Here is a 20,207-nt window from a genome sequence, read left to right on the forward strand (position 1 = left end):
ATTTAAAAAACACTGAAACAATATCATCATCACCACAGCATATAAAATCAAAACTCAAACTGGAGGGCAATATTTGCTACTCATCACTGCCAAAGCCTGATTTCTTCAGTAAAAGACTCAATAAAAGAGACCAAAACTCCAATAGAAAAAAAGGGCACATGACAAATCACCGAAGAGGAAATACAAATGGTTCTAAAACTAAAAAGAGATGATCAATGTCATTTATAGTCAATAAAATACAAATTAGAACTACAGTGAGGTAGCATTTTTCACCTAACAGAATAGAAAAGATCAAAAGGCTTAACAACAGATGGTGTTAGAGAGGGTGTGGGGAGACCAGCACCTCTTGCTGAATGGAGGATAACCAGTACAATTTCAAGGGATGGTAATTTGACACTACAGATCAAATTAACAATGCACACACCCTTTGTCCTATAGTTTCACTTGCAGAAATTTATCCTCTAGATTTGCTGTGCAAACAAATACATGAGGATGTCTAGTTCTCACTCCATACACTTATCTCCCTCTGCATATGCAAGGAATATATATGCATACACACATGCCTGTTCATCTGCACAGAATTCCTACTGGGACCCCATGCTGGTGACAGTTATCCTGGGAAGAGAGCAGGCTACCAGGGAATAAGAGATGAGATGACATTTACTTTTCGCTCCATACATTTATGTATATTTTGAATTTAGAACCATGCATATGAATTCATTACCCAGGCATGCATGCACATATAGTAGCTACATATGAAAATATTTGCTTACATAATTTTTTTAAAATTTGCTCAAGTTAAAAATGATAACCATTTTCCAGACATTAACCCAAACATATATGGTCAACTAATATTCGATAAAGGGGCCATGGACATACAATGGGGAAATGACAGTCTCTTCAACAGATGGTGCCTGCAAAACTGGACAGCTACATGTAAGAGAATGAAACTGGATCACTGTCTAACCCCATACACAAAAGTAAACTCCAAATGGATCAAATACCTGAATGTAAGTCATGAAAACATAAAATTCTTAGAAAAAAACATAGGCAAAAATCTCTTGGACATAAACATGAACGACTTCTTCGTGAACATATCTCTCCGGGCAAGGGAAACAAAAGCAAAAATGAACTGGGACTATATCAAGCTGAAAAACTTCTGTACAGCAAAGGACACCATTAATAGAACAAAAGATACCCTACAGTATGGGAGAATATATTCATAAATGACAGATCCAATAAAAAAGTTTTGACATTCAAAATATATAAAGAGTTCACGCACCTCAACAAAAAGCAAATAATTCAATTAAAAAATGGGCAGAGGAGCTGAACAGACACTTCTCCAAATAAGAAATTCAGATGGCCAACAGACACATGAAAAGATGTTCCACATCGTTAGTCATCAGAGAAATGCAAATCAAAACCACAATGAGATATCATCTCACAGCAGTAAAGATTGCTACTATCCAAAAGACAAACAACAAATGTTGGCGAGGTTGTGGAGAAAGGGCAACCCTCCTACACTGCTGGTGGGAATGTAAATTAGTTCAACCATTGTGGAAAGCAGTATGGAGGTTCCTCAAAAAGCTCAAAATAGAAATACCATTTGACCCAGGAATTCCACTTCAAGGAATTTACCCTAAGAATGCAGCAGCCCAGTTTGAAAAAGACAGATGCACCCCTATGTTTATCGCAGCACTACTTACAATAGCCAAGAAATGGAAGCAACCTAAATGTCCATAAATAGATGAATTGATAAAGAAGATGTGGTACATATACACAATGGAATATTATTCAGTCATAAGAAGAAAACAAATCCTACCATTTGCAACAACATGGACGGAGCTAGAGGGTATTATGCTCAGTGAAATAAGCCAGGCAGAGAAAGACAAGTACCAAATGATTTCACTCATATGTGGAGTATAAGAACAAAGAAAAACTGAAGGAACAAAACAGCAGCAGAATCACAGAACCCAAGAATGGACTAACAGTTACCAAAGGGGATGGGACTGGGGAGGATGGGTGGGAAGGGAGGGATAAGGGCAGGGGAAAAAAAAGGGGGCATTACGATCAGCATGTATAATGTGGGGAGGGGGCATGGGGAGGGCTGTACAACATAGAGAAGACAAGTAGCGATTCTACAGCATCTTACTACACTGATGGACAGTGACTGTAATGGGGATTGTGGGGGTCACTTGGTGAAGGGGGGAGCCTAGTAAACATAATGTTCTGCATGTTATTGTAGATTAATGATAACAAAATTTTAAAAAAAGATAACCATTTGAAATTTTTCACATTCTACTGGCTTCAGTTTAAAATAGTCAAGAATAAAATGGAATAGAGGATTTTAGTTAACTTTGATAATGGCTATTATGTCTTCCCACCACATCAGGAGATTTATCACAGGCCCCACCCCAGCCTGGTCCCTTTTCTCTTAACTCACCTTGGCATTGGCAGTATCAAAAATAGTTTCAATGAGTAGGATATCAACCCCACCATCTAGAAGTCCTGTGGCCTGCTCTTTGTATGCATCAACGAGCTCATCAAATGCTGCAAAAAATAAATCACACACAGTACCTCTGTCATCAAAATCCTCTGCATGGCAGCACATACCGAGTTCAGGTCTGGCACCTATAAACTATTGCTGGTTTATAAGGCACAGTTTCAGAACACCACCTTTTATAAGAAACCAAATAAAGAAATATGGCATGTAGGGGATGAGTGAATTTATAGTATTTTTTTTAGTTCTGTCACATAGATCAAGATTCAGATTTCAGGCACAGAGAATCTGCTTGATTTAGTTTTTTCAGGTGCTGACCTTTTGGCAATGGTAAATCAGACACCATGAATAACACATTTAAATTTAAATTTCAGATAAAAGAATAAAGTATGTCCTTTGCGATACATATGATATATGATATCTTATACATCAAAAATTGCTGTTTATTGGGAAAAAAAAAAGAAATATGGCAGTGATGGGAAGTTGAACTAGCAAACGGAACACCGCTGCTCTTAAACACCTGCCACATGGACTCCACTGCCAGGCTGGGGGCGGGAATGCGTGAGTGGGAAGGCATGTGACTTCCTGGGCCTTATTTTCTGCATCTTTAAAACAGTCATACTTTGCAGGGGTGGTTTCAATCAATTAAGGCCTGAGTTTGAGAAGTAACTATAGAAACACAGCACACTGATTTGGAAACATCACAGGCCAAGCCACATTCTCACACAGTCTCTGTGGCAAACAGCTACAGTTCTTTCAGTTTTGCTCCTGCCCTGTGACACCTACTCTGTCTGAGGAAACCTGTGTGATGGGCAATTTCAGTCTCAAACAAAAGTGTTCAATTACTCCTAGGGAAAACTTTTGTTAGAAGCATGAGTTGCCTATTTCCATCTAAAAAGTCACCCATCTCCCCATTTTACCTCCCAACCAAAAAAAAAATGCTCAGAAAATCAATAGAGAAGCCTAACAGTACATTTATGCTTGCTGTATGAGCATACTTCATCTTACATAGCACAAATGAAAGGGAACCTCAGCTCCTCACCATGACGCCCAGACCACAGAGAGTGCGAGGGCAACGCATAGGCCCAGAACAAGCGATCCCCCTGGGGAAAAAGTGTGCTGTCACTGCATAGAAGGTTCTGTAAGCAAAAACCTAGAACCTGTACTTGCCTGAACTTGTCATCTATACAATGTTTCACCATACACTGTATCACTGTTATTCAGCTCTGACAGTTTAGTTCTTTTTGTTTCTGTAGTCTTGATGCTTAAGACCTAGATTTTTAGATTTTTCATAAAATCTCAACACAAGTATGTTTATATATACTAGTAATAATGTTTACAATGCTAGTACGCTTACATAGTTTGGACTGCTTTCTAACAAACAGGATGAGGGTATAGTGGGTTATTCTATAATACACCAAGGCCTGGTGTCCATATTTGTTCAACTTCTCAATTTAAAGCCTTATTTTGATTGGTCTTATTTCCACAGCTGATAAAGAAACTAACACAACACACATACACTTGAAAGCAAGCTGAAAATAATAGTAATAATAACAACAGCTAACTTTTTATTTAGGTGTTTACTATATTCCAAGGACTGTTCTAAGCCTTTTATGTGGATCAAGTCACAATAACCCTGAGACAGATCCTGTTTTAGCCACATTTTACAGATTCATAGGTTACTGAAACAGGTACTTGCCCAGGATCAGTGACTACATATGAAAAATACTCACTAATATTCCTGTAATCCGGTCTCTCTACAGATGGGGACACAGAGAGTGTCTTATTAGTTGGACCAAGAGCTCCTGCCACAAACCTCTTAATTCCTTTGGGAAGAGAAAACAAATGTGAAATCACTAAACCCTTTTGTTGTGAACCAGTAGGGTACAAGATTTTCCTGAAAACACAGGTCTATAATCCTTTGTCCATAACTCTGAAATCCAAAAAGCACAAAAGCCAAATTTTTTTCTTAATTCATTTAACAACAAACATGACCTCTCTTGAACCAGTAAGTGGCTACTTACAGTCTTTAACCCACTTAGTGGGTTGGTTCATAGATTCCACTGCAAATATGTCTGATTATGGGGGCTATCCCAGATCCCACTAGGAAAATTATGAATTATAGGTGATATGCACATATCATCACCACAACAATCAAAAAATTGAATTCTCACTTATCTGGCTTCAAAGCATTTCAGCATTTCTATAACTATAATTTATGTTTGGACAAATTATCTCTCTCCCTATTCTTTTTTTTTGAGAGGGCATCTCTCATATTTATTGATCAAATGGTTGTTAACAAACAATAAAATTCTGCATAGGGGAGTCAATGCTCAATGCACAATCATTAATCCACCCCCAGCCTAATTCTCATCAGTCTCCAATCTTCTGAAGCATAACAAACAAATTCTTACATGAACAAATTCTTACACAGTGAATAAGTTCTTACATGGTGAACAGTACAAGGGCAGTCATCATAGAAACTTTCAGTTTTGATCACACATTATGAACTATAAACAATCAAGTCAAATATGAATATTCATTTAATTTTTATACTTGATTTATATGTGAATCCCACATTTCTCCCTTTATTATTATTATTTTTTTTAATAAAATGCTGAAGTGGTAGGTAGATGCAAGATAAAGGTAGAAAACATAGTTTAGTGTTGTAAGAGAGCAAATGTAGATGATCAGGTGTGTGCCTGTAGACTATGTGTTAATCCAAGCTAGACAAGGGCAATAAAACATCCACGGATGCAGAAGATTTCTCTCAAAACAGCGGGGGTGAGGTTCTAAGCCTCACCTCTGTTGATCCCCAATTTCTCACCTGATGACCCCCCTGCGACTGTGCCTGTCTTAGGTTGTTCCTCCCTTGAGGAATCTTACCCATCTCTGGCTAACCAGTCATCTTCCGGGGCCATACAGGGAAATGTAAAGTTGATAAGTGTTCTCTCTCCCTATTCTTAAGCAAGCTTGAAGACCCTGAATTTAACCTAGGTTTTATATAAGCTCCTCACAGTAGCATTCAACTTGAAATGCTCTCCCATATTGTATTGTAGGCCCTTTACTGGGGGAAAACAGTAAGTCAGGATTAATGATTACAAAGCCTAAAATTAAAGTATGAAGCAGATGAATTCTCACTTTAGTAACTTTCTATCATTCTTCAATAACCTCCCCTCTAGACGGCTTCTAGAAGAGCCTGGGAAGTTGTGTTCCTTTATGTTTTAGAACAGTAACTCGGACTACATTGCTCATGCCTTTGGTGATTTTAGCAGCTCAATAACCTGGGTTATGCTTTAATTTAACTGGAGAAGACTACCAACTAGTTGATAACCCAGCCTTTGAACAGGTTACAGGCCCAAATACTCTTTATTATCCACAAAGCTGAACAATAATGTGGGTATAAGATAAATGTCCTTATCTTTCCCAGCTTTAGCCGGTTCAACACCCTCTGACCTGCAACTCTGCTTGGGGTAAGAGTGCATGCATTTCCAAGGAGTTAAACATTACCTCTCAGAAGCACAGTTCCTATAAGTTGCTTGTCTTTCTTAGTATGCTGTGTCTAACTTCCTAACAATTTTGCTTCACATCTTTGCTGTTGGCAATAATTTCACATTTCCAAATCTTAAGGGGCTCCATATACTTCTTGTATTCCTTTCCCTCCCTTAAAGCCTCCCAACCAGCTGCTGCTCAAGTGTTCTAATGGCATTCAGCCAGGCGATTAGTTATTTAGGGGAGGCACTTTTCAAGTTCCAAGCAAGACTGAATCTAATGCCACACTCTGCTGTGGGCTACACAGAATCTTCAAGGGCATTAGTGATATGAAGTGGAAAATGCTCAAAAGGCATTACCTCTTAACCTAAAAAAGCCAATCACGGGGATGAGGGTTGCTTTAAAGGGATAAGATCAAATATCATAATAACACCCAAAATAACCTGAACAGTCAACTGCTGCCCTAATAACCTGATGATGAGCTTTCAAAGGAGAAAAATCATTTTAGCCACAAATACTCAATAAAGCTATGGTCCTAGCTACAAAGTCAAGGTATAACCCCCAGGAAGACAAAATAAAGCCTGAGCCCATGGCCCACAAGGGCAGAGTCACTGCTTGACTAGGAACGGCAGAGAAGTTACCTACAATCGAGTCAAACAGTAGCTACAGTGTCGCCAGCAGGTCAAATGTCATGGGAGGAAAAAGTACCATAGAAACAGCACATTATAGGTGACAGTGTCAAAGGAATCATCTTTGCAGAGAAGGAAGAAAAACATTCCTGACCTGTTTGGAAGGTGACTTCCTCAGCAGCTCTTCTGGCTGCCGCTGCAGAGCACTTGTTCATCCGGTAGGCCTGATACATGAACCACAAACGTTAGCAGCCAGTCCTCCTCTTCCTCCTCACACTAAATAAGGCATTCATTACCTGCTAAGTCCCAGTTTTATTAAGTAGGGAAGTACAGAGTGAATTAATCTGATATTTGAGTGAAATCTTAGCCGGAAAGGCCTATCAGCTGCCCCAGCCTTAAAGGCAGCAGGAAAGGCAAGTCTTTGGGAACAGCTTTTAGGTTCCTCCCCCAAACCATGAGCTAGCTGGTTAAAAGGGCAATCTCTAGATATCTGGTGTACCAGACAATAAGCTGCTGCAGTTAAATATTCTGAGGATTAGGAAAAAGCAGCAGCTTCAGAGACAGGAGACCAAGTTCCAGTCCCTCCCTGCTGCCTGGGAAGTTCTCTTAACAACTTCTGCCCTGACTTCTTTCACCAAACGATGGGTGGAATCAGTGGTTCTGAACTTTCAGTGGATTATTAACCTCTTGAGAATTTGGGGAAGGGCCACAAACCCTCTCAGGAGGAAATAAAATGCAAGTATGCACAAACACACAAAGTACTGCCTACAATTTAAAGATAGCCTCCTGAAGCCCTTCCACAGACAGGTGGTCCTAGACTTGTGAACTTCAAGATACCTTCTAATGGTAAGATCCTATGTGCTGTGGATCATCATATTTAGTCATTAAGGAACCAGAATATCCTAAAATAGGGACTGGGAAGCCTAATCTCCCAGGGCAGATTAAGGTTGTGCCACTTTTTATAAATAAAGTTTTACTGGAATACGGTCAAGACCACTCATTTACAAATTGCCTATTGCCGCCTTTGCACTATAATGACAGAGTGGAGTCATTGCAACAGACAGTGGATATAGCCAACAAAACCTGGAATTTTTACTACAAACTTCTGCCCGAAAAATACCCAAAAATAACTGCAAGATAATTTCATTTTCCTTTGATAACCAAAAAGAAACATGATTTCACAAAGCCCAGTATCATGAGAAAGATCAATGCTGGAGCAAATGAGACTCCCAACATGAAAGCAGAGGCACGTATCTGCAAAAATCCCACATGCAAAGGGGGACTTGCATCTACTACACATTTCATCACTAACATTTTACAAAATTTGCAATATGGAAGCATCATGCTGATTAAAAAGAATCCAATTCCTTCATCCTATACCCACTAGGATGGCTACTAACAAAATAAAACAAAACTAAAAAACTAAGATAACAAGTGTTAGCAAATATGTGAAAAGACTGGAATACTTGTTCACTGTTAGTGTGAATATAAAAAGGTGCGGCCCCAGAAAACAGCACGGTGATTTCTCAAAAAATTCAACATAGAATTACCATATGATAAAGCAAGTCCAGTTCTCAGTATGTACTCAAAGGTAACGGAAACAGGGACAGAGATTATCTGTGCACCCAAGGACACAGCAGAATTTTTCACAACAGACAAAGGGTGGAATCAACCCAAGTAGCCACAACAAATGAATGGATAAACAAAATGTCATCTATCCATATAATGGAGTATTATTCAGCCTTAAAAAGGAAGAAAATTCTGATACATGCTACAACATGCATGGATCATTAAACTAAGTGAAATAAGCCAGTCACAAGGGGACAGATATTGTACCACTTATAGGAGGTACTTAAGAGGGATCAAATTCATAGAGGCAGAAAGTGGAATGGTGGTTTTCAGTGGGTGGGAAGGAGGGGAGAATGGAAAGTTATGTTTTACTGGGTATACAGTTTCAGTTTTGCAAGATAAAAAGTTCTGTGGACAGATGGTGGTAATGACTGCACAACAATGTGAATGTACTTCTAGCCAAGGAACTGTACACTTAAAAATGGTTAAGATGGTAAATTTCATGTTACATGTATTTTGTCATAATTTTAAAAAAAAAGGAAAGCAAATCTGCCACCCAATACATAAAAAGGCCTCACAAAACTGCACATACAGCCAATCATTATGCCTTTACCTATTGCCACTGCATAGTAAGTATCACTTGTATTTGACTATTACTTGCCCATAATGGAAACCAGTTGGAAAATGAACAGGCTGATGTTTTCATAAGCAGAAGAGTCAAGCCACCTTCCTCACTGGACCACAAATAATAGATAATTAGGCATCAGCCTGAATCTACAGTTGTGGGAGTTTCCTCATGGCAACTACCAATGCAGCAAATGCTCATGAACATCTTAGATACAAGGAAAAATGGAATTCTTACCAAGTGTTCGAGGCCATAGTCAGCTTGGGCAATATTAGTGCTGCTGAAAGTATTTGTTTCAATGATATCTGCCCCAGCCAGCAAGTAATCCTGTAACAAAAGATACTAATGTCAATGCTACAAGTTTTAGAATCCCTGTCCCCCAAAGTAAACATGTCTTTTCATCATAATCACCACCACCAGACACCTTTTGATCAGTTTCAAGTTATAAGGCACTGCATCAGAGGCTAGCAATTCAGAAAGATGCAAGGATTTCACAGAAATGTGGTGTCAAATAAACAGACACAGAATCTGAATTCAGACAAAGTTCACATGCTCAATTGTATAAACTGAATCATGTTCCTGATGAGTTTCAGTTTCCTCATTTGACAGTATAACCCTACTTACCAGGCTACATGACGACACAAATAATATATCAAGTGTCTGGCAAAGGATGCACTCTCCCTGCTTCAGCACCATCTGACCCGCCTCCTCCAGCACCCCACCACCTTGGGGATCTCCATTCTGACTGAGTTGTTCCAGTCCCTATCTCCTAGTCCCTCTGAGCCATATCCACACTCTTACTAGAACCTTGAGCACCTTGCTACCCTCCTGTTCTCCCTGTTTGAAACCTTTCTTCCTCATTTCATTCTTTAGACACCATCTCAACCTCAATCTGATGAACATTCTGGAATCTCCCAAGTCCCTTGGTTTTCCAATAGTGAGTAAACCCAACCCCTCCTAAGCTGATAAACACTGTTTGCAGAAGAACTGGGAAATGAAAATCAAGATTTACACAACATGGACAGATCTCTAAAAGTATTGAGTAGAAAAACTAAACTGATTACTATGTAAAGTATAACACCATTAAGTTTAAAGCATATATATAAATACAAACAGTACTACAGTTTTCTATAGATATACATGTATAATATAAGTGGTTATCTCTGGGATAGAAATTTGGAGTAGTGGTCAAAAGGGAATTTATTCTTATCTTTGAGTTTTATTTTGTAAGAATTAATTTTTTCAAAATAGAGCAAGAAAAACTGAAAACAACCTGAATGTCTAGGAATAAGATTAGCTAAGTAACTAATGAAAATACTCATGGAATAGATTATTAATTATTAAAACGATGTTTCAGAATATTTGATGCTCATGCTATCCAGGTAAAAAAATGCAAATCATAAAACAATATGAAGTGGTTTTTATTTTCTATTATACTTTTCTATATTATCTAACTAGACTTTTTTATTTTTATGAACACATACTATCTTTATAATTAGAGAGAAAATATTTCTAAATGCCCAGTTATTTTCTCCAATTTTGTATAGATTTGAAAATTTCTATCATACAAGATTTAAAAGCTATTTTTTATGGTTCTTCATCCTCTCTCTCCACCTTCTTTCCTGGCTCAATATCACACTCATGGGCTCTGGATATGATGTCCCTCAAATTCCACATCTGTTCTCATCATTTTTAAAAATGTGTCATCTGAAGAAAGCTACTTAACTTCTTTGCACCTCAGTTCTCTTCTGGAGAAAGCTATCAAGAATTAAAGGAGGACATTAAAGACAGCATTTCTAGAGGCTAACAAATGTTTTTAATATTGTTTGGTATAGGTCACTGCCTATCGATAGTGATGCTGTGGGACAGGAATGCCTCAGGCACTCACCCATACAACAAAGCATTTTCCCAGTGGAGACAATGTTGTGGCTAGACTGGCCCTCAGTAAACAAAACAGCTTATAGAAGGACAGAATGAAAATAAAAGGAGCTGGGGACACTTTACCTTATGGATTTGGTAAATGATATCAGGTTGAGTTATACTTAAGATGTCATTGTTGCCTTTTAGGGGCCTGGCATGACCTTTAAATTCTTGACCTCGGAAGTCTTCTTCAGTTAGCTTATGCCGCTGGATCATAGTCCCCATCCCTCCATCCAGCACCATAATCCTCTCCCGCAGAATGGCTTCGATCTCATCCTGAAGGGTTTTCTTCATACCTGCTTTAATGAAAGTGAAAATCTGACTTTAAAAAATGAAATGGGAAAAAGGTGTGTGAGGAGGGAGCTTAGAGTAATTTAAAACAATTCCTAATGGGAAGTAAATGTACTCATAAAAGATGCACTCATAACTCTAAAGAATTAGAAAAATGCTGCCTCAACATTTTTTCACTAAGTTGTGACAGTGCTTGATGCAATAAGAGACTGTACACAGCACAATCACTGGTGAAGGACCGAGACAAGGTTACGGGTAGGCTACAGCCCTTCCTGTCTCCGAGATGAAGGCAACAGGCATCAGTGAGCCAAGTGATACAAGGCCAGGCCAGGCCAGGCCGCGGAGGACGGTCTCCAGGGCTCTGTTAATTCAGTGTGCATGCTCTTAGTAGAGAGATTCAGCAAGATAATTGAAAACCATCAATAATTCCAAACTTCCATTTAAATTGTTACCTTTGACAGCATCCCCAACCCACTGCCAGAACTAACAGCCTACACACAGAGTCTCACTTACCTCTGCTCCATCTCTGACATAACTGGCTAAGCCCCTGCTACTTCTCAACTCTCCCCACATCCTTGACGTCTTCTAAATCCCAGCCCTGAAAACCCCCAGTGCCTACTCCTTCTATCCCTATATTCTGGTTTCCAAGAACTACTGGAAAGCCACCACTCGCTGACTGGATCACTGGACATTTCCAATGTTGAGCCTCTCCCTTGGGTCACCTTTTCTTGGCTATCTGCAACACTCACATGTCTGCTGTCCCAAACCTCTGCTTTCTTTTGGCACCAAAGCTTCTCACCTTTTTACTGTACAGTTGATTTTACCTCAACCTGTACAAAGTGCTCCACTGGGAGAGCCTCTGATTCACTCCTCTCCGCCTTAAAATCCTCCCATGGCTTGGCTCACTCTCATCTCCTTCCCTCAGCGCCCAAGGAAGGCACATGGTCCCCCCACACAAACACCTCCCGCTGACCACCCCACCGCCCTCCCCCTCCAGTAGTTACACCCCACCCCCCGCCCCAGTCCTTAGCTTCTTGATGTGGCTTCCTTCTCCACTGCGCTACTGAAATCATTTTCTAAAACCATCAAACACCTTCTAATCATCAATGCTTGGCTCCCATCTCAGATCCAGATTTCAAACTGCCCCTCAATCTAAGATTCCAAACCAAACTTGCCTCATTCCCTGTCTGATCTCCCTATTTCTGTGAATGGCATCACCCTTCCCAGAAAGCTGACCTGAAAACCTCAGTATTATCTAACTCATTGTTCTCCCTGTAACCAACATTAATTCAGATCTCAAGCCCTATAGATTTGGCCTCCAGAATGCCTTTCACACTAATCCCACCCTCCATCCATAGTGCCAACCCTTCCCTTCAAGTCTCACTACACATCCTCACCATCACAAATCCTCTCTGAGCCTCAGTTTGCATCCATGAAAACAAAGATGGTAACACCTGCTCTACCCACTGCACATAGTTGTCTTACAGGCTAAATGAGATGACAGATGTGAAGATGCTTTATAAATAATCAAAGCAGGACCTCCGTGTCTACAAAAGAGATCACCAGCTCACCACTGTACCTGGTAAATCATGTTCTAGTCCATCCTATGCACCACAACCACATTAATCTCCATAAAAAACAATTCTAAATCAGGTACTTCCCCTACTCAAACATCTTCAATAGCTCCCTACTGCCTACCAAAGTTACAAGTTACTCAAAACAAATCACAGTGATATCAAACTGTTTTGTCAATATTTCCTTCTGTGCTCTCTGAAAAAGGAGCAAAGCTTGAGGCAAACAGAGCTGGCTCTAAGCTCTCTGAGCTCCTTGAAGGATATGACTGTCTAGATCCAAATCATCTTTATCCCTAGCAACACCAAGGATGGTACCTGGCACCTAATGTTGAATACATATTTCCTTAACTGAGATGGCAAAAAAGTAGGGGTTACTGAAAATCCAAACCAGTAATGTATGACTACTTGTAAGCTGACATTGGTTGCCAATGTACAACCCTGCCCTGTCCTACTATCCAGAGTCTCAAACACACAATATGGAAAGAGGGGCTGAATGGTGGCTACAGAGATATTTTACCAGAATCACACCAAAGGGGCTTCAGGAAAGCTGCTCCAGTGACCTGCAAGGCAAATTCGTCAACATCTGGTTTCTTTCCCAAAGAGCATGACATTTGTTTCATGGTGTACCGTTCCTTTCCAAAGCCAACTCATTGTTTTTTGAGCTTGTGGGTGAGAGAAAACACTCCCTGAAAAAGGAACAAAGTGAAAGTCCAATAATCTGATCGTTAATACTGCAAGTACCAAAGGAAAAAAGATCACTTCTTGGGCAATGTGAAGAAGGGCAGGGCTTAATGAGACATGTAAAAATAGAAAGACTGGTAGGCATCAGGCAGTGGTCCAGTCATTTCAAGCTGAAGTCACCACAACAAAATCAGGTAAAGGCATTAATTAGGATACCCATGATGTAACTGTCTTATCAGCTAATAAGCACTGAGAGTTTGATGATTAAGCTACTGTTAAAAGGATGAGAAAAAACAAGAAATCTAGGTTTTAGTCCCACCTCCCACAAGTAAGTATGGGGTTTTGAACAAGACTTTGTGTGTTGCAAAATGAGGAAATAATCAGCCTTGCCTTTGTCACAGGAACTGTGATAATAAAATGACATGATGTGGTTGAAGGGATATTTCAGATGTTAAGAGCTGGACCTCTCAGATCATGCAAGTCATAAAATGAGACATGCTTAACTACTCCTCTTATGTCATCACTGCCACATAGCTAAGAAGTGGAGCTAAGATGGAAGCTCTAAAGACTGTGTTCTACACATATACTGCAAAGTCCAGTGGGCCATGCAAAACATCATGTAAGCCTAAAGCTCTCAGCCCTGTTCATAATGGGGAAGGTGGCAGGAATGTTAGCTTTGTAAATGAACATCAGTCTGGCAGAAAGAAGACAATAACTCAGTGAAACAATTAAATGGAGTTCCAAATGGGGAATGAGTGGAGAAAAATTTTAAACTTTAACCTATATGCACGACTGAATTCCTTTCTTCTTACACAGATATTGCTGCAATTCCATTCTGAAATGAGATCATGTGAGCTTAACAGTAATTAAATCACCAGACTGGTGGAAGCGCAGTATAGATCATGCATTTGCAATTTAATTTTTAAAAGTATTCAAACCCTCTGGGGAGAAAAATGCACTTTTCCACGATAAAATAGGTTTTTTGGAATCAGCAGAATAGCCAATCATATTATTTATGTCTCTCTCGACCTATCTCCTCCACTGAGCAGGTGTACACATTTTCAATGGAGACAGGAAGAAGAAAGAAGAAATTAACTAACAACATAAGAAATGCCCTTATCTTCTCCCATGTGATTCATTTGATCAGTGTTGCTTTGGCATCTCTCTGCAAATCGGACAGTAGAATGTGCCTCTACTCCTACTCCCATTTCCATAAAAAAAATCTAAGCATTCTTCCATGGGGCCCCTACTACATCCACTTTTCAATGCAGAAATGTAAACTGTTTTCAGTCTTTAAGACAGTTTATTATTTACCATAAAACAACCCTGCCCCCAAACATACAAATTCCGAGATCTTGTTAAGTGCTCATCATATATGCAAGAGATCAGTTTTTTAAATTGTAAACATCTTATTGTTTTAGGAGAAAGTTGACAAACTTATTCTATAATTTATGTAGACGGACAAAAGTCCAGAAAGAGCTAAATTAACTTTGAAAAAGTAGAAAGAGTTTATTTGGCCCATCAAATAGAATATACCACAAAACTTGATCATAAAATAAGTAAAGTGATAGAATATTTTTACTACTTAGAATAGGGAAAGACTTCATAAGACTCAAAAAGCCCAATCTATAATGTTAAAAAAATAATAAATGAATTTGACTACATAAAACTAAGGATTAGACAAAAGTAATAAACAGTATGGATTGGAGGAAGATTTTGCAATGTCTACAAGTGAAAGGGACTAAAATCTATAACGGACAAGGAACTCATACAAATCAATATGAAATCAAATAGAACATGGGCAAAAGATATGAATAGGCACATCTAGGATGGGGAAAACAATAACCAAGTATATGAAGAGAAGCTCAACATTTTCTATCAGACAAGAATTAAGACAATATCAATTTACATCCCATATGTGGGTGATAATTAGAAGATTGGATAATACCAAAGAAAATCTGAAAGAAAATAATACCAAGCTTGTTGGAACATAGATACAGCCATTCTGTAGGGCAGCCTAATAGGACTCAGTAAAATCAAGCACATGGAAAACTGAGCAATCTCACTCCTACACATATTTCCCAAAATCTCACACAGATCCATAGAGAACATAGGAGTGGCAAGTTGGAGACAACCTTGGGAAATGGCAAAGTAAAATGTAGAGGGTGTTCATATGGAATACATACGTGGTAACCAGATATAACACTATACTGCTGTTTGTAAGGACAGTATATTGAGTGAAAAAGTTAGAAATGGTTAGCTACCAAGATACTATTTACATAAATTAAAAATACAAGCATACACAGACTAGAGTACAAGGAAACATACAAACACATGGAAATAAGCTGATGAGAGCTGGAAACTTGTGAACAGAAAAGAAGTGGGAACACATCAGAAATAAATATGAAAGAATAGCATGGATTGAAAACAAAACTCCTCTGCAACTGAGGCCATTAAAAATCCATTGCTTCTACATTATCCATATGCTTATTTTTAATTTAGGGGATAACACAGATTTCCCTTTGAGAGAAAAAAAAGGTCTTCCCAGATTTGTTGATCTAAGTGTACTGGTCTCATCCTATGTATTTCCCCAGTTTTTCCAGTAGGGGTTATCCTTCACTGCCGCTCCAGAACCTTCTCATAATAAGTCGACTACCTTAACAATTCTTTCCCTTGGCAGGGTGGGCATTCATTTAAATGTTTGTCTTCCGTGAAGAACAACCTTCATATTTATCTGTATTCAGTTCATTGGGTCTAGAACATGTACATTTTACTCCAGACTAGTCAAGTTCTAAAGTTCTTACAGAGCAGTTCTAAATAGAGCAGATTCTCCCTAACATCTTTCACTAGAAATATATAGTTTTGCAGTTCCCCCACTTAGCTGAGGTATTTTGTTGTTAATTGAGAAAAAGGGAAGGGGGGGGGGGCTATAAGTCACGTGTACCCTGAGGACTAGGTTTTATTTTCTAGCAACATGGATAAAATGTTTCTCAGTCACAGTTCCAAGGGTTTCCAGAACAATTCCACCAGTCCACTTATCAGAACCCTAGAAACAATAGTCACTAGCTCACCTCTGACAAATTTCTTTCTGAGTTTATTAATTTAGTATTCATCCTCCTTCTGGAGCTGCAAAATCTTCAGTCTTAGCGTAACTACTGTTTTGTCCTTACTACTGATTTTCTTGTTTCTCCATTTCCTACCTAATACCTCACGTGTTTATGGGTGTATTGGTGCACAAATTATAACGAGGAATAACTTGAGACCCAGAGCTCATTACAAGGCTGAAATTATATTCAGTTCTCACGCGTTTTTCCTCTGTTAATCCCAGAGCTACCAAACACCCGAACCACCTTGAGATTACTGCTTTCCATCCCGACCCACTGAGTGTATGTTTGCCTACCTTTCCATCGTGTTTCAATGCACATTGAAGTTTGCACTGCTCAAACCCTGAAGTGGAAAATAAAAGTGCAGTGCAGTTTTATTTTAACTAGGTCTCTGGATTTCCTTGTCTGTCTCAACTCCTTAACGTTATTTGGATGAGCACAGCAGGTGCTCAATACTTACTGAATAAGAACGTTAAATCAATGCAAAACCTCGGTGGAGCCCTGCTGGAATATGCTCCATCAAAATGTACAGTTCAGTTACTCTGACGTTAAGAGTGTGGGGAAGGCACGGGTGCGGTGAGTATTCTGACCTCTCGTTTGCAAGGGAAAGGGTGTAGGTTGGGCAAGGAACCGAGCGGACCGCGTGGGACCTCAGGGCTCCCGGCAAGTTCAAAAGTGCTGCCAGCCAGCGGGGAGGCACGACCAGGCGTCCCCATATCCTGCGTAGAATCACCCCAGGTGATGGGACGCCACAGCGCGAGTCAATAAACAACCCCACGGCGGGCGCCTGGTAGCAGCGTTACCGGATGGCGTCAGCTCCCGGAGCGCGGGCGACATGCCGCAGAGGGTCCTCCTCAGGTCAGGAACGAAGCGGGGAAGACGCGCTCTGCGTAGGTGACGCCCCAGGGCAATGACAGGCAGCGCCAGGCGAGCCTGCCTCGGAGGCCCAGGTCACGGGGGCCCCTGAGGGCTCCAGGAGCGCGCCCCGCGCGGCGCAGCACCAGGGCTGGGCGCCGCGTGGTGACGGCCGGCGGGCCCTCGGCCACTACAGCTGCCCACGCGGGTGCTTTCTCCCCGGGCACCCGGCCCGTCCTCAGCACGGCCCCAGGCCGGGTTGGCCGCCGCACACCATAGTGGAGGGCAACACGGTCCCTCTCCCGCCGCGCCTGCACAGCGAGAACATGGTTTCTGCGCTCAATCAGGCCTCTGCGCGCGACGGCCCGCCCCCTCAAGCCTGCGATTGGTCTGTATGAGCCCCTCGCGGGCTTATTGGCTGATCGATCTCAGCCAATCACCTGAGGGTTACCTCCCGGCTCTCTGGAGAGATAGTTGGGATTCCCCTGCTCCCGTGGAGGCTTTGTGTGTCTTTGCAGGTGGCGCGGAAAGGGACGCGGTCCCAGGCCCTCTCCAAGTTTAAGTGGAGAAGCGAAGTGGGCGCTGGTCCCAACAGATTGTCTCGCACCAAGGCCCGGAAATTGAAGTCGGAAGACCCGGTACTGGTCACGTTTCGCTGCTGCTGGCGCTGGGCAAGAAATTTAACCTCTTAGTGTCCTCTCTGCAGTCTAAAACAGGAAGTGGAAGGGTGGCAGTAATCTCTACCTTATAAGGTTGTGGTAGGCATTAATGAAGTCGAGTGACCGCGCTGTGAAAACTCTGAAGTACATGTATGCCTGCTGATTGCCAACTACTGACAGTAATATTTTTGGGGAGCACCTAGTAACGTTTTATGTTTCAGCCTACACGCTTGGAATGCGCCACCTCTTTCCTTTGAGGAAGAACTCACAGCCTAGTTGTAGATAAAGTGAAGGTTCCTGTGGCCAGGATTCTCACCTGGCCCTGGTCGGCTAGCTCACTACACACGTGTGGGCAATAAGTTGTTATTTACTATGTGAAGAACTCCGCCCAGTGCGACAGGCACAGCTGTAAGGCTGAAGGAGAGTAGAAAATAAGACTGGAGTGGTGGCAGCACTGAGGACAGAGACTGAGATGGCTGTGGGAAGGTAGAGAGGCCCAGAGGCAGAGACCGGCTTGCTGCATACAGACTCACTCTGAGTGGACCGGATTCTAGTGACAGACCTGACACCGTGAAAATTAAGTTGGGTTTAAACGCTTTCACCCCAAGAATGTTCTATTGTCATTTCTTTGGTCACATTGAATCCATAGTGAACTTATCCAGGGCTGAAACCCATTGGCAAGACACTAGGTAAGACTAATAACTGAATAGGAAAGAAGAGAACCGCATGCAGTATACAGAAAGCTGCGGTACTCTAACCGTGCAGGGGGAAAGCTTTGAGGAAGCAGCTGGGTCTTGAAATAAGAGTGTGTGCGAGGTGAGGCCACTCCAACTGAGAGAAACTTCTTGGGTAGACCACCACACCTGAGGATTTGAAAATAAAGGAGAGCTCTGTAAGGCTGAGCATAGCAGGTGGGAAGAAAAGCAAATGAATCTAGAAAAATGAATTGAGACCAAATTGTAAAGTTTACTAAGCTGTAAAAAAAAAAAGCATAAACTTGCACGCTATTTTTATTTTAGTGTATGTATAAAAAATCATCATAACCTCAAGGGAGGAACAACCTAAGACCGGCACAGTTGCAGGGGGGCCATCAGGTGAGAAATTGGGGATCAACAGAGGTGAGGCTTAGAACCTCACCCCCCGTTTTGAGAGAAATCTTCTGCATCCCTGGATGTTTTGTTGCCCTTGTCTAGCTTGGATTAATACTTAGTCTATAGGCACAGACCTGATCATCTACATTTGCTCTCTTACAGCACTAAATTATGTTTTCTACCTTTATCTTGCATCTACCTACCACTTCAGCATTTTATTTAAAAAATAATAATAATAGTAAGGGAGAAATGTGGGATTCACATATAAATCAAGTATAAAAATCAAACAAATAATCATATCTGACTTGATTGCTTATAGTTCATGATGTGTGATCAAAACCGAAAGTTTCTGTGATACGACTGCCCTTGCACTGTTCACCATGTAAGAACTTGTTCGTTATGCTTCAGAAGATTGGAGACTGTTGAGAATTAGGCTTGGGGTTGATTAATGATTGTGCATTGAGTCCCCTATACAGAATTTTATTGTTGTTAACAACCATTTGATCAATAAATATGAGAGATGCCCTCTCAAAAAAAAAAATCAAGGATGGCGGCGTGAGTAGAGCAGTGGAACTCTCCTCCCAAAAACACATAGAGCTATGAAAATATGACAAAGAAAAATCTTCCTAAAATAGAGACCACAGGACACAGGACAACATCCAGACCACATCCACACCTGCAAGAACCCAGCGCCTTGCGAAGGGGGTAAGATACAAGCCCCAGCCCGGCGGGACCCGAGCGCCCCTCCCCCCGGCTCCTGGCGGGTGGAAAGAAACCGGAGCGGTTTTTTTTTTTTGGCGAGCGCTTTTTGGAAGCCTTAAAGGGACGGGCCCCCATTGCTAGGGAGGCAGGGTTGCGGTACCGGTGACCAGGTGCCTGAGGACGGAGGAAATCGCGCGTTTTTCCCCCTTTTTTTTTTTCTCTTTTTGACGAGCGCTTTTTGGAAGCCTTAAAGGGACAGGGACCCCAGTGCTAGGGAGGCAGGGTGGCGGGACTGGTGAGCGGGTGCCTGGGACCGGCGCCTGAGGACAAAGAATATCCCACGTTTTTCCCTGTGGGACCGGTGGGCGGGTGCCTGAGACCGGCACTTGAGGACAGAGGAAATCGCGCGTTTTTCCCCTTTTTTTTTTTCTCTTTTCTACGAGTGCTTTTTGGAAGCCTAAAAGGGACAGGGACCCCGGTGCTGGGGAGGCAGGGCGGCGGGACTGGTGAGCGGG

The 20,207-nt window shown here is 41.3% G+C and overlaps 1 protein-coding gene across 7 annotated transcripts in view; it reads right to left on the reverse strand.

Moving 5' to 3' along the window:
- MTR (5-methyltetrahydrofolate-homocysteine methyltransferase) overlaps positions 1-20,207 on the reverse strand; it is a 231,355-nt gene that overhangs the window by 201,566 nt on the left and 9,582 nt on the right. For 2 of the 7 annotated variants that reach the window (XR_012133305.1, XM_073241247.1), the window contains exons 1-6: positions 13,118-13,262; positions 10,820-11,034; positions 9,053-9,142; positions 6,776-6,845; positions 4,234-4,326; positions 2,444-2,550 (exon numbers count right to left, since the gene is read on the reverse strand). Coding sequence is in view for 6 of the 7 variants with exons in the window: in XM_073241247.1 (XP_073097348.1) it covers positions 2,444-2,550; positions 4,234-4,326; positions 6,776-6,845; positions 9,053-9,142; positions 10,820-11,034; positions 13,118-13,220 (678 nt within the window). In the remaining variant the exon portion in view is untranslated. The other 5 variants (XM_036999299.2, XM_073241248.1, XM_073241250.1 and 2 more) reach the window with 5 other exon arrangements.

This window comes from Manis javanica, chromosome 7 (assembly GCF_040802235.1).
Source record: "Manis javanica isolate MJ-LG chromosome 7, MJ_LKY, whole genome shotgun sequence".
Lineage (NCBI taxonomy): Eukaryota > Metazoa > Chordata > Mammalia > Pholidota > Manidae > Manis > Manis javanica.